General features: G+C 31.7%; 1 protein-coding gene across 1 annotated transcript; it reads left to right on the plus strand.

Annotated features, from left to right (window-relative positions):
* Window positions 1-2,113: 2,113 nt before the first annotated feature.
* On the plus strand, window positions 2,114-12,642 carry LOC100572182 (the record flags this gene model as incomplete). Its single annotated transcript, XM_008185181.2, is given in 3 exon segments — window positions 2,114-2,596; window positions 8,290-8,538; window positions 12,149-12,642. Coding segments are annotated over 3 exon segments (582 nt in total). The 5' UTR covers window positions 2,114-2,427.
* Window positions 12,643-14,073: the final 1,431 nt, after the last annotated feature.

Below are 14,073 nucleotides of genomic sequence, written 5' to 3' on the forward strand. Positions count from 1 at the left end.
GGGACCTAGTTGGAAACCGGATGACGCAATCGGACGACAGCATGGGAAAATGGTGACTGCGTAGAATCACACACATTCTTTGCACTTTGCTATGAATCGAACCGATGACTGTGGAGTCGTAGACAACTGTGTGACCACTGCGCCACTCCGGCCCCAAAATATATATTTTGAAATTAATTAAATATATATATATAACTATTATTATTATTATTATTATTATCATCAAACAGATTTATGAAATGAGTGTATATTATAAATATATAATTATAATATATACATTTTCTATACCGAGTATCATTGAGGGTAGATACTACATAGTATTGTCAGCTTAAAATGTCATTAAATGGTATATTTTGTATTTTATAGGTGGTAAGAAATTTTAAGAATGAAATAATTAAAGAAAAAAACTTAGTATGCTACTCGATATTTTTCATCGACAAGGAAAATCTATGATTCATAAATATGTTTTCATTAATAAGTAACTATAACAAGGAAACCCTTACAAAAAATCTGTTAGAAACAGTCAATCATGTATCCAGCCTTAAAACATATTAATGTCAAAAAATTATTATACTATATAGTATAATATAGGTAATTATGTGCAAATAACTAGCATCTACAGTATCGTACCATTCCGTGCTTACAACTATTATTTGTTTTTACTTTTTCTAATTTATTGTTTTAGGTACTATGTTTACCCGTGTGTCGACGACAATAATAACAACAATAACTTTTCCATTGATATCATTAATTTAAAGGAAATGCCATAACTGGATGGTTTCTTCCCTCACCCTTTTTCATGTTCAAACTTATTCTAGCACATGTTCTTATTATGCCTTTGTGCATAGATTGTATATTATCTAATAAAAATAAAAAAAAATAAAACAATATCATTAATTTAAAATTAATTAAACCAGATACACATAAATTCGTATACGAGTATTGAAATAAATTAAAATTAGTAAATATAGTATATAGGTACCGGTGCTAATGTTTAAAACAATAAAGCAATCACGGCAAAGCAGAGAAGAGAAGAGAATAAAAAAATATGAACAATTTATTTTGATAACACAAAAATTATGTGTTTTTGATAATTTAACACATTAGTACATTCAATACCTATTTCTTGTAATTTAATGATAGTATATTTTTTACTATACCTACTGATATTATATTTTTACATAATAAAAGCCAAACTTCTTTGAATTTACATAATTTAAAAAAAGGTAACATTCTAATATTATTCTTTATATTTAATGAAAGTATTTAATCATCGACAATACATTTAAGATAGGTAAATGCCGATCATTGACAAATGAGCATACCCAAATAGTTTTATTTAAAAATAACCTTTTTATGCCGAAAATATCACAATATGTTCTTGAGAATTGTACATTTTTGATTTGTATCTATATCAATATAATAACATAATAGGTATTATATTATTACTTATTAGTAATTATTAATTATTATTATTACAATATGCCCGTATGCCACAGTTTGGTTAGGTTAGGAGTTATATCTTATTATATACGATACACATATATATATAAATGGCTATTGCTATATCTATATGCATTTGCTATTTAATTGAGTTATTTTTATTGAAGAATTCTGGTTAGTGGAATAAAAAATGTATTTAACTATATTTGTAATTCCCTATTATAGTAAATGGTTATGTAATATCAATAATAATTTTTATTTTTATTGTATTTATTATTTAATTATATATAAATTAACTTAACTTAAATTGGATAAAAGTAACTCGTTATTTATTAAGTTTATATCAATTAGAATATGTTGAGTTAAAAATTAAGTTAATGAAAATTAAATTTTAAAAAGTTTAGTTAAAAGTTAAAAACTTTTTAATGCGTTTATTCCCAGGCTTTCCTATACACATCTTCACAATTACATCTTACTGTCTTATATTTTAATATACATGTCCGACGTTTCTCGCCGCGATTTCCCGATTCCGACATACAACGCTGCCGCCGTCACCACCACCACCGCCGCCGTGCAGATGTTTTTGTGTGCATGTCTATAATAGGTGGGTACACTTATCGGAAGGGATGGGTGGGTGGAAAGGTCGGAGGACAGTGTCCGTTCAATAGAATTGAAATTTCTTCCATGCTCTGGTAGTTGCCCACCTGTTGCGTCCTCGTCCAGCAACCGGTGGTGGGAACCACTCTCACGAACGCCGCCGTCGCCGCTGCTTATAAAAGGGCACGCACACAGCTCAAAACAATTTATTGCGTGCTCCCCGCGTTCCCAGTTTGACTTTTGCGTTGTCGTAGACATTTTTCCCCTCCGTGACTAACTTTTCTTCCGTGCTCGTTGCGTTCGATTTAATTTAGTGCGTTCCGTTTCTATTAATATTTACGATTTGTGATTCGCATTACGTTATTTTCTCGTCGGAACCGCAACACAATGGCGTTCACGGCAATATTATTCATGTTATTATTCACCGCGGTCCCCATATTGGCAAATAAATATATGCTCCCCAAATTTGGAACCGATAAACTCCCCTTATTGGCAACAACCAATGACCTCCCCGAAGAATATCCAGCAGAACGTGAAGAAGACACCCATTTTCGTGGTAAGAAATTATATAACCTAATTAGTAATTAGTGGGCGTCCATTGACGAATAAATGATTGTACACCAAATGTGATTGTGGAGGTATGCGATGCGCTTTTTATTACAAGAAGTTCGAAAGTACGTATAAAAGGTATCTGTACAAAAAGTGAGATCGATGATCAGATTTTGAGCGGCTAGCCGCGTGCGTTCGCGATGCGCAATTCTTACGGGGAACAGTTTGTAAACGGCGAAAAGATGGCGTCGGTTCGCGGACTAGCGGTAAAAGTGTAGACTATATAATATGATCGCGGTTACGAGGAGAGAGAGCTAGAGCAGGCCGCCACAACGACGAGGAGGCCGCCGCTCGGCACGAGCGCAATGTGACCAACCGTTCATGACAATACGAAAAATATACAATGTTACCGACGACGGTGGGAGGTCATGTGGCATCGGTTCGCCACAATATGGATGATAATAAGTAGGGACGTAGCAACTAGTTATATGCTAAAATATTTAAACGTCATTTCTGACAATATATTGTTGATGACTTATAAGTAGATGTGAAATATGTGAGTTGATTAATTTCTAAATTTAGCCCATGGATAGAATACTGTTTATGAATGTTATGACCACAATGAAACATATTGTGTACTTTATTAATATAAATATTTGTTACTCATGATAAAAAGTTACTCCTTGAGTTTTTTTATATACTTTTATTACTTAATCAAGAAAAAGTGTTTGCTAAATTAAGTAGAAAAAATGTTATACCTACTTGAATATTGATAGATTTTGTTAAATAACATATCATACTTTTAGTATTAATTACAAATTCATCTATATAATCTTAAATCTCTAATTCTAATTCGCAGAAGTATATTATCAGGTAGGCAATTTACCTACGGTAGATCGCGGACCCCGTACTGTTTGTACATAACTTAATAATTTAACTTTAAAGTACCAAGTTATACCAAGTATGTCACTGAACTCTTCCTAAACGGCTGGACTAATTATGAATGCCGAGTCTGTCGACCAATTTATCCTCCTCGTCCACGAGGACGTGTCATTGTTTTATGTACCTACGTAACTTATATGTGCAGAGTATAATACGCTCAATATTTACGTAATTGCGGTACATATAATATCAAAACACAGCGTACAAAAATATTAAATGCATTAAATGAATACACTGATTTCAACCAATAATTATTATTATAATAGCTTTAAAACCCATGGCAACCAATTATAAACAAAAATTTCCACCGTAAATCTCTAAATCCCCATTAGGTTAGGTTAGCTTAGGACCCCCTGGTTGGACCTAGGGGGATGATTTGTGAATCTAAACCATCCGGGGCGTCACTCAAACGCATACAAAAAAATCATTCAAATCGGTCCAACCGTTTAAGAAGAGTTCAATCACAACACACGTACAGTAGAATTATATATACCTATTTAATACATTTTGTATTAATTGTTTATAACTGTGATTGTTATTTATACCTAGCGTATATGTTAAATATAATATTTAATATTTCACAATTTTAGTAAGCTAATCGTTAACAATAATAATAATAATAATAATAATAATATTATATGCAGAGGATATTAGCAGTACCTACTTAGTGGTTTTTATTCTTAAGTTAATATTAGATAGGTATTTGTATGTAATGTATATAATTTATTTATGCGTAAAATATTGTAATCATCCCTGTCGGTACTTTGGAGTAAATTAAAATAATAAAAAATCCTTGAAAATAATAATAACTGTAAAATTGCACTTAAATATTATGTCACGCGTAAATGTTTTTTATTTATTGTCTTATTCATTTTTATTAAGACTTATGCACGCATCTACCTAGGTATATGTTGTCTATATTATCGTATTTTTATCTATTACTCCACACAAATACATTATGTTGTATAAATTAGTTACAAAAGGCAAATTTATTACACTCGTTTTGTACCCAAATTTCTCGACCCAATCTTATATGATAAAATCGCTCACCGTTATTTTTATCAACATATTCTAAAATAATTATTTTTGGTCTGTGGCCTCGCAGTTCAATTCATTTTCATCTGTAATAATCACCGCAGGCACGTACTCATAATAATTTTCCCGTCCGTCGGATATAAAACTAATTGTTGCTCCAGATTCTGCAGTCTTAATGTTTCATTATAGCACAGTGCGTTATATGTTATCGTTCCCTAATTAAAGTTTTTATTATTAAAATGTATTGTTTTTTTTTAATGATAATATCTCGTTTTTTGATTTCGATGAAACTGCGTACTGTTCAAATGTGGTTACCTCGTACAAAACTAATATATATTAACTTAAAAAATATTAGCTGTACCTAATGCAGAAAAAAATTTCAAAAAATTCTACCGATTACTTAATTAAGTAATTAAGTAATTTTTTCTAAGAAAAAATGTCTAGAAAACAAATTAAAATTATATAATAATAATTTCACGACTTATGGCGCGTGCCACGTAAATACAACGGCGCCAATTCATCGTTGTTTTATGTGTGCGAACTTATTGCTTATGTATAATGTATATTTATTATATTATACTTCATTGTACAAGTCATCAATAATGTTCTGGTTACTTAACTGTGTTAACTGATGTATGAATAATGCTGTTAAAATTTGAATATCATGATAATAGGATTCACGGGATACTCGAGAAAACACTTTTCAGCTGTTATCGATTTATACCTTTATAATGATATATTTATCTGGCTTAAGCATCTAAACACAATATATGACTATATGGTTATCACTTATCATTATTACTATTAACACAATAACTTTGGGTATGCTTATTATCAGTGTTGGGGAATATCTAGATAAATGTATCTAGATAAGTTATCTAGATAAAAATTATTTATCTTTTATCTTATCTAGATAAATTTCTACTCAGTTATCTTTATCTTCATCTAGATAAAATTCTAGTTACCTTTGAGTACTTATCTAGATAATTTATTTAAATAAACTAAAAAAAAATTTGAATATTTAAAATATTTTTATTATTTTATTTTTACATTTTTCTATTTTTCATCTATTACATAGAAAACACGTTTAGTAATATGCATTATAATTCCATGATTTTAATATTTATTAATATTCATTGTTAATCTGGAGTTTTACATCGTAAACAATGAGAAAACCCAAAAATAGAAATATGTATTAGGTAAGATTGTAAGAACAACTAATAATAGCAAAACGAAAAACATCTATCCTTGCTTCCCGCCGGCCGCCGATCACCACCGAATGATGATGGTCTCATTAGCTGATACCCGTTTCATATAATTGTGCACAAAGTATGAAAAATAATTATTGTTTTAAACCGACAAAAATAAACCAACATTCATGGATATTGGACTCACAAGCATAATAATATTATAATAATTGTAATTTATAACAATTTAATATTTATAAAACCCTATTTGAATTCCCGGTATTTCAGTTATCGCTTAACCGATCTGTACGACCTCTGTCCTCTGCTTTAAACAATTTTAAATTATGTATTATTTTTTACCTGTAGACTCAAGTAAGTAAAGTAAGTTCAGTATCCTGAATATTTTCAAAATTAAACATGAAATTATCTCATATTTATCTAGATAAAATTTAGTATGATTATCTGTATATATATCTAGATAAAAATTATTACAGTCATCTTTATCTTTATCTAGATAAATTATTAGTTATCTATTCCCAACACTGCTCATTATTGGGCAATATTAAATATTTTATATGACATATTATGTATTTATTGTTTGCATACATAATCTATGTATCCCCATTTGCATTCGTGTATAATATTCCTCTGCAATTATTTTGCTATTATACCCACCCGCAGTGAATGTATACACTGAAGTTTTATCGACTTGTTTAATAACAATCATTTGTATGTGGTAAATTAATAACATCACTTAGGTATAGCACTCCCCCTGGAGAAAAAAACCATACCTGTTGCCCTGCCTTAAACGAAACCGCTTAGAGACACGCAGATATATGATAAACTGTAGCAGTTGACACTTGCGGACCAACGTCCGGTAACAATATGATAACTTTTGGGGTTGTCCGCTTATCTGAGCTGGGCAAATCGATCTAGGGAATCGAGTACTTCGGTGAAGTGTCTGGCAGGCGGGTGGTTCGGGGCCTGATCCGGGACTTGCCGCTAACACTCACGCATCCTTTGCGACTTAGCCGATGCCGAAAACATTTGCACGACCTCGGTGGTTGAAGTATATAGTGGGAAATTCCGGTAGTCAAAACTGGGACAAAATTCGAAATCTATGATATAATAGTTGTCTTTAGAGATCGAAATTTCCGAAAAAAAAGGTTTCCCGAAAAAAACGGGAAGAAACCCGGGTTTTTTTCGGGAAAATTGAGGAAAATTGCTTTCATTTAAAATTTCCGGGAAAAATAGTTTTGACGAAATAAACTGGTTTTTTTCCAGAAAAAAATTGAAAAATCGAATGAAAAAAAATGGTTTTTTTTTCTAAAGAACTGAAAAAGTAATTTATAGTGGTAATAATCTAATAAATAATGATAGTTGATAATCATATTATTGCATACATAATACTATATATACCATACCTTAGGTATGATACCTAACTTAAAGTCTGTAGTGGATAAATCTATAGGATTATAAACTTGATTTATGAATAATTATAATTTGTAATATTAATAACTAAAGTACTAACTATTAAATATTTACTAATTAGTTATTTCTTATTATTTATTAATATTATTTTATATTTAAATATATATTTAGTATATTTTTTACCAATTCACTAAGTTTGAAAATATAAAAACTATCAAATAGTTACTAGTCATCACTTACCACTCACCACTCAACAGTCACTGTAATATAATTTATTAACCTATCAGCCAGTTACTATAATACCTTATTAGTTATTAGTTATTACAAATATAAATAGACAATATATTATAAGTATACAATTTTTAACATTTAAAAATACAGGTGATTTATTTTTGGGGAATTACACTCCCCGCATAAATACCAATTTGAAATGGAACTACGTTATTTTCTGAACAAATATTGAAATATCCGTAGTAATATTTTTAAATTATAATACAATAATACATTGATAACCGTATTGGCAAATGTGAAATGACAATGACAGGTTCCCTTATCTATTTTTTAAAATGATTTTTTTTTACATAGATTATTTTAATTTTTAAACTTAAATAAAATTTTTTATTTTTCTGAAAATTCGGTATTTTCGGTAGTGTATTATTTCAATATTCTCCAATTTCTCCACGTTTTCCGAGGCTTTGGGAAAAAACCGTTTTTTCCGACATTTTCGCGTTTTTTTCCGGAAATTTTCCGGCATTTTGATCCCTAGTTGTCATAGAGAAATTATGTTGACATGTTATTGTAAAAAGCCGGTTTAATCGAGTTCCTATGGTGAAAAGTAATGTGCATATCTACAGTACTGTGAGCGTGTTCATTATCCCTTTGGGAAGTATCGATCAAAATATTCATGTGCAATTTGAACAGCACGACTACGATTCTTCGCTGACATAATACCTATATTATCTACATTATTAACACCTAGGTAGAACCTATACTCGTCTCACCTGTAGACAGCTATAATATGTGTTTACGTACAATAACAATTTTGAATACAAGCAGTATAATACACTAATTTAATTTTAATGTTGTATTTGTCATCTTTTCTCAGAGTGGTTCCCTGACACGACCATAAATTCCTGTCCACCATTTGGACACCCAGACAACAGCTATAACGTAACGGTGTTAGGCACTATAGCTCCGAAAATAGGAGGATGTGCTTCTTTGGTACCACCAAAACCCGATATTTTACCATCATCGTTTTCTTCACCATCGTTTCTTTTACCATCGTTTTCTTCACCATCGTTTAATTTGTGGCTGGGCAGTCCCAAAACCGGTGGTGGAAAGTGCGGCGATAAAAGTAAGTACAAAAATTCTTTATTATTACAGAACAAGGATGATGGCACATCAACCCTACCGGGTTCTTCGCCACGTCGTTTCCTTCAAGAAAGCTCTCCCTATCTAAAATCGTGTGTAAATTATTATAATCGATATTTTTCGTGTAAAATTAAAAACGCGGACAATAAAAAACTTTTAATCTCATCGAATATTGTACAGGTGATCGCGTCTGCTGTGACTGCAGTTTCCAAATGTACGTCTCTGCAGATCACCCGCACAGAGTGCAAATTTTAAAAATTCACATCGGTACACATATATTTATATATTGAATTTAAATGGTCGCTTATAGAAATTAAATATAAAAAATATTTCAACGCCGATGCAATAAATTATTACTTATTATTTTAATTTGGAATCGACTCACTTGTAATATGTAATATTTAGATTTAAATAAAAAAACGGGATAACTAATAAATGGTGGACCGTACTGAGTGTGGGGTGATCCAATATACACATACATATATACACATTAGGCATATACTTACGCTCCCTCATACACCACACACGACACATGCAAAACATAAATGATATTCAACACCTCTCCGACCAGCCGTTTAGTAAAAACCAACTATCAATTATCAACGGCGCCAGACGACAGCACATTATAACTCATAATAAACTTCAAGAAGCCGACGACAAATTTCCGATATAGACGTAGGGACATCATAACACAATAAATTACCTACCAGCGGCACCTTTGTCATACCACTGAAGACAGAAAGTCATAAACACATTAATACGTAAACGCAGACATCGATGCACCAGAAGAAGGGATCACACCAAAGTCACATTATATAAGAACCCTACGGGATCGACTCGCCGAACAGTTTTTTTCACAAGACCATCCGATGCACAACGTCTACGCCAATCATCGTCACGATACACCTTCTTTGCTGTTCAGAGGAGTATCCACCAACAATCAATTCAGACGTATATGTATATTGAATCATTTTCGACATTCGGTATGACTACATAATTAATTATCCCTTATTACATACTAAATGCACTTAGTTTCTTCTTTTGATTTATCTATCTAACTACTCCCCTACCATACAACCCTTGTGACTATTGTCGTGTAATAGCGTGCTACTAAAATTTAATTATTATTAGATCATAATTACATTAATTTATTTAGAATATATAAGCATAATTTTAAGTGCTCCATAACTTAAATTACATTCGGTTAGCCGTCGACTGTGTACGATTGCTGCGAGTGTAGGGATTTGTATGAGCATACGATAATAGTCACAATCACAATAGTTAAAATACGGGTTCTTATTACCATACGCAAGTGCCATACGGGGCTCTAGAAAGGAGCGTTACACACATAATATATTGTAAGCCTTGCGAATCAAAATACATAATATATTGTCGCCGTGATACCGACCGTCGAACGTCAGATGCAGATAATTATTACAAACACCGTCGCATAAGGTCAGTGACCAAATATATATACATGTATAATATAGACTGTCCGAATAACATTAGGTAGGTATAATACAGTAGTAGGACGATTTGACGCATACTCCCTTCAAGAAAATACAAACTCACAATTGTTCAACACACACACACACACATATGTACATTTACTTACAGTCCCTCTTAAATCAACACCTGTACACAAACACATATCGAGTCGTCGAGGGATATTAGGTCGTATAACGGGCCATCGAATAATCGTTCCTATAAAAGACACCAGCAACCAGTACTACCAGCTGCGTCTCTTCGTTCATTGAAATAGGTCGTCAACCCCGCGCGTTCATTTTACACTAGGTACGTATTTTCTTGCCATATCGTTGTTAATAATCATTTCTTCGCCCGACCACCTTTCTTCCACTCTAAAGCTAAATTTCTCCTACTACACACTAGTGACACATGGTGGCTATAGAGACGAGTATAGAAACTTATTTCCCGCTCCTCTTACCACCAGTGAGTCAAATCCAAATTTAAATAATGAGCAAGACATGGTTGCATTGACGTTGCCTATCCATGTGCTATTTAATCTGTAGCTTAGGTAAACATTTGACATCGTCAGTAATATGAAGTCTCTTTATAATACCACAGAATAGAATAATCAGAATGGACACCGATAGCAAATTATACAGTAAGATAGGGCCAAACAAAAAATCAGCCGCCATTTTAATTGAGGTAGTTTTTATCAATTTTAAGTAGCGATTAGACTGATTAGTGATTTGTAAACTGTTATGTTGTTTGGAATATGTTTCTTATCTTGAACTAAAACTGATAAAACCACCTCAAATAAAATGGCGAATGATTTTCTGTTATCGGCCTGCCACCCAAAAGTGTCCACCCCCTGATAATAGGTACATTATAATTAAAATCGAATGGGTTGATACCTGTTATGTCACGCGATCGTTTATCATCTTTATTTCTTCGTACAGATTTGTATGTATTTTTTCACCTCATACTGCAGTAATAGCGGTACAGCAACATGTTCATCAAATCTTTACCTATAACAGATTTTAAAAAACTGAATATGGAGCTTGCGAACAATAAAAATCCAAAACTTGACTCAAGACTCGTATACAAAATATAATTTTAATACGGACCTATTGTTATATAGGACTAATAGTTTATAGTATTAGAATAAAATTTCTTAGTAAATATGATCAATAATTTGAATACACAGTTTTGTCTTTCTTACTAGACAAAATATATTATTAATATGTTTATTTTTATCCTGGACAGATGACACATTATTATGTACCTAGCAGATTTCAAATATTTTTTTTTTTTTGTTTTAATATACAGACACTTAGCAAATGAGTAATGATACAATAATTGTTTACTACCTACTTAGAGTACCTAATATAATATAAATATTATAATAGGTCTAATAGTAATATGATAATATAATATCCTTAGCATAAGTGACTTTATAAACTTAGTTGCACAGTTTCAGGCATTGAAAATCCTATAATGTCTTCAAGAACTTAAGCAATATTTCCTGTTTGAAATGAAAATACATCTGATCCTTTTGAATTATCGATTATGTGTTCTTACGATAATAATCAATTACAAGAATTTTTAGAAATCAATTTACCGAAATTGGTAGATGATCAAAAATATGCTTTTAATGTTATTACAGAAAGCGTAATGAATAATCAAGGCAGAGTATTTTTTTTTTGATGCTCCTGGTGGTACAGAAAAAACGTTTGTTATTCATTTATTGTTGGCTCAAATTAGATCTTCTGGTAAAATTGCATTAGCAGTTGCTTCATGAGGTATAGCAGCGACTCTCCTCAGTGACGGCAGAACGGCTCACTCGACTTTCAAGTTACCATTAGTGATTAAATGTATTATTTGAAAGAGAATTCGTTTGTCCGATTCGTAAAAATGGTCCACTTAGAAAAATTATTCGAGAAGCATCATTCTTTGTGTTGAATGAGTGTACAATGAGTCACAGAGTAGATATTGAAGATATTGATCGAACATTAAAAAAGATTACGTCTTAATGTGTCAAAAAAAATACCGTTTACATAAATATTAATTATTAAAAATAGCTAGACTATTATAACCATAATGTATTTTTTCTGTTCTTTAAATTACAGATATGGACCACTACATTTTTGAGTGTAGATATAAATTCATGTTTTTCTCAGAGGAACGCACACTAGAGGGCTGGAATATATTGTTATACGACGAATTATGGGCCGGACATCCAGAATTCAGATGTGCTGTGAGTATACTATGTTTACGCATACCTATTCTATAAAATATTATATACGATTTCCTATGAAAACCAATTTTATAATCAACTTATTGAGAAGAGGAGCGCATGCAAACAACGACGCAATTTCTTAAGCCGGACTCACAGCTACGTCGACCGTCGTGTCGTGTGAGGGATTGGTTATTATGTTTACAACTGGTAACCAATATTGTTTAAAAAAGAGCTCAGAATGTCTACTCTGAAAATTAAAAACGAATAATAGTTCTAATGAGCTTATATTATTTTTACCGCAGAATTATAGATATCGCTAGCAAACAATACCTCTGCCCAAACTGCTCCTGGCATATCCTTCAACTTTACTTGACTTAAAACATTGTAAGCCAAATTAAATTAATAATTCTAAAAATTAATTGTATATAAAAACAAATTAACCCGAACGATATATGATGGTTTTATCGTCCATACATTACATATATATTTCTTATAATAAACATATGTATGCGTTATGTCAATATAATTACGTCTAATCATCAACTAATCGTCAATGAACACCAATGAGTAACTTATCCACAATTGCCTCTAAAAATATATATTTAGCTATTTCACGGGAAAATAGTTGAAATTATTATAGTTATCGTAGATAACTGATCGTTATTCATCGTTCTTTTTAAGCTTTTATCACTTTGTGTTTAACTATCATCTTATTACAGTGAAATCTGCAAGCCAAAGTCACAACGGCGTTGATGGTTGGGGTTGGTTCTCTGAGTACTTATAAGACTTATAATACTTATATACTATCTGTCCCTGTGCACTTTGATGCCTGTAATAAATGCCACCACTGGATGTTTAACCCATAAAACTATATTTAAACCTGCTCCGTGAAATACTTAATTATTTTAAAAAAACCGCAGGACTATTGGGTGAGTAGTTTCAGAGCCAACCCGTTACAAAAACTAACATATTTGCTTTTATATAATACTAGCTGATCCCGTGCACTTCGTTTCCCGTTAAATGTATCAACTCTATGTGACTCAAACTTTGTTCAATTTGTTATTTAATATTCAGTATATGGTGTTCAAAATTTATTTTAACTTTTCTGTTGCCCGGATAAAAAAATTCTTATTTTCAGCTGTATATTATCAGGTAGGCAAGATCGGCGGTATCCGATGCTGTTTGTACATAAGTGTATGGTTTAACTCTGAAGTATCAAAAAAACCAAGTTTGTCGTTTCGTCTTAATTCCACCTACGGTGAATTAATATGATCAATTACTTAATACAAAATCCTGACCAAACCTAACCGTACTAAAATCCGTTAATTAAATAAAAACCAAATTAAGCCTTTTTAAATTATCCTATATTTTCTTCCTTAGAGGTCTAATCTGTGTAGTAGGAAAAAAATAAAAGATCGAATGTTGGAATGTTGAGATTTGAGGTGAGATATGTATATTATTATATTAATAACACGGTGTGACAGACCGACGTGTTACACTTAACTTGCGCGTAGATTGCTGCAGGTGGTTCTCCTGAGTAGTTAGTAATTCTTCGGGGTTGTGTTTGACAGTCGATATCACGATGACAATATATGTATCTTGGTTTATATATTCTGTAGAATTTCGTATACCTTACACTCTTCTATAATTGTGACTATTACCATGTGCTCTCAAGATTCCTACATTCGTAGCAAATGTACATATAGTCAAATCGCCAACAGAATGTAATTTACAGTGATGAACATTTATTATTACACATTTATACCTTGAAGACAGCTCTTAGAATTCCTACATTCGTGACAAGAGTACATTATA

This window comes from Acyrthosiphon pisum, chromosome X (assembly GCF_005508785.2).
Source record: "Acyrthosiphon pisum isolate AL4f chromosome X, pea_aphid_22Mar2018_4r6ur, whole genome shotgun sequence".
NCBI lineage: Eukaryota > Metazoa > Arthropoda > Insecta > Hemiptera > Aphididae > Acyrthosiphon > Acyrthosiphon pisum.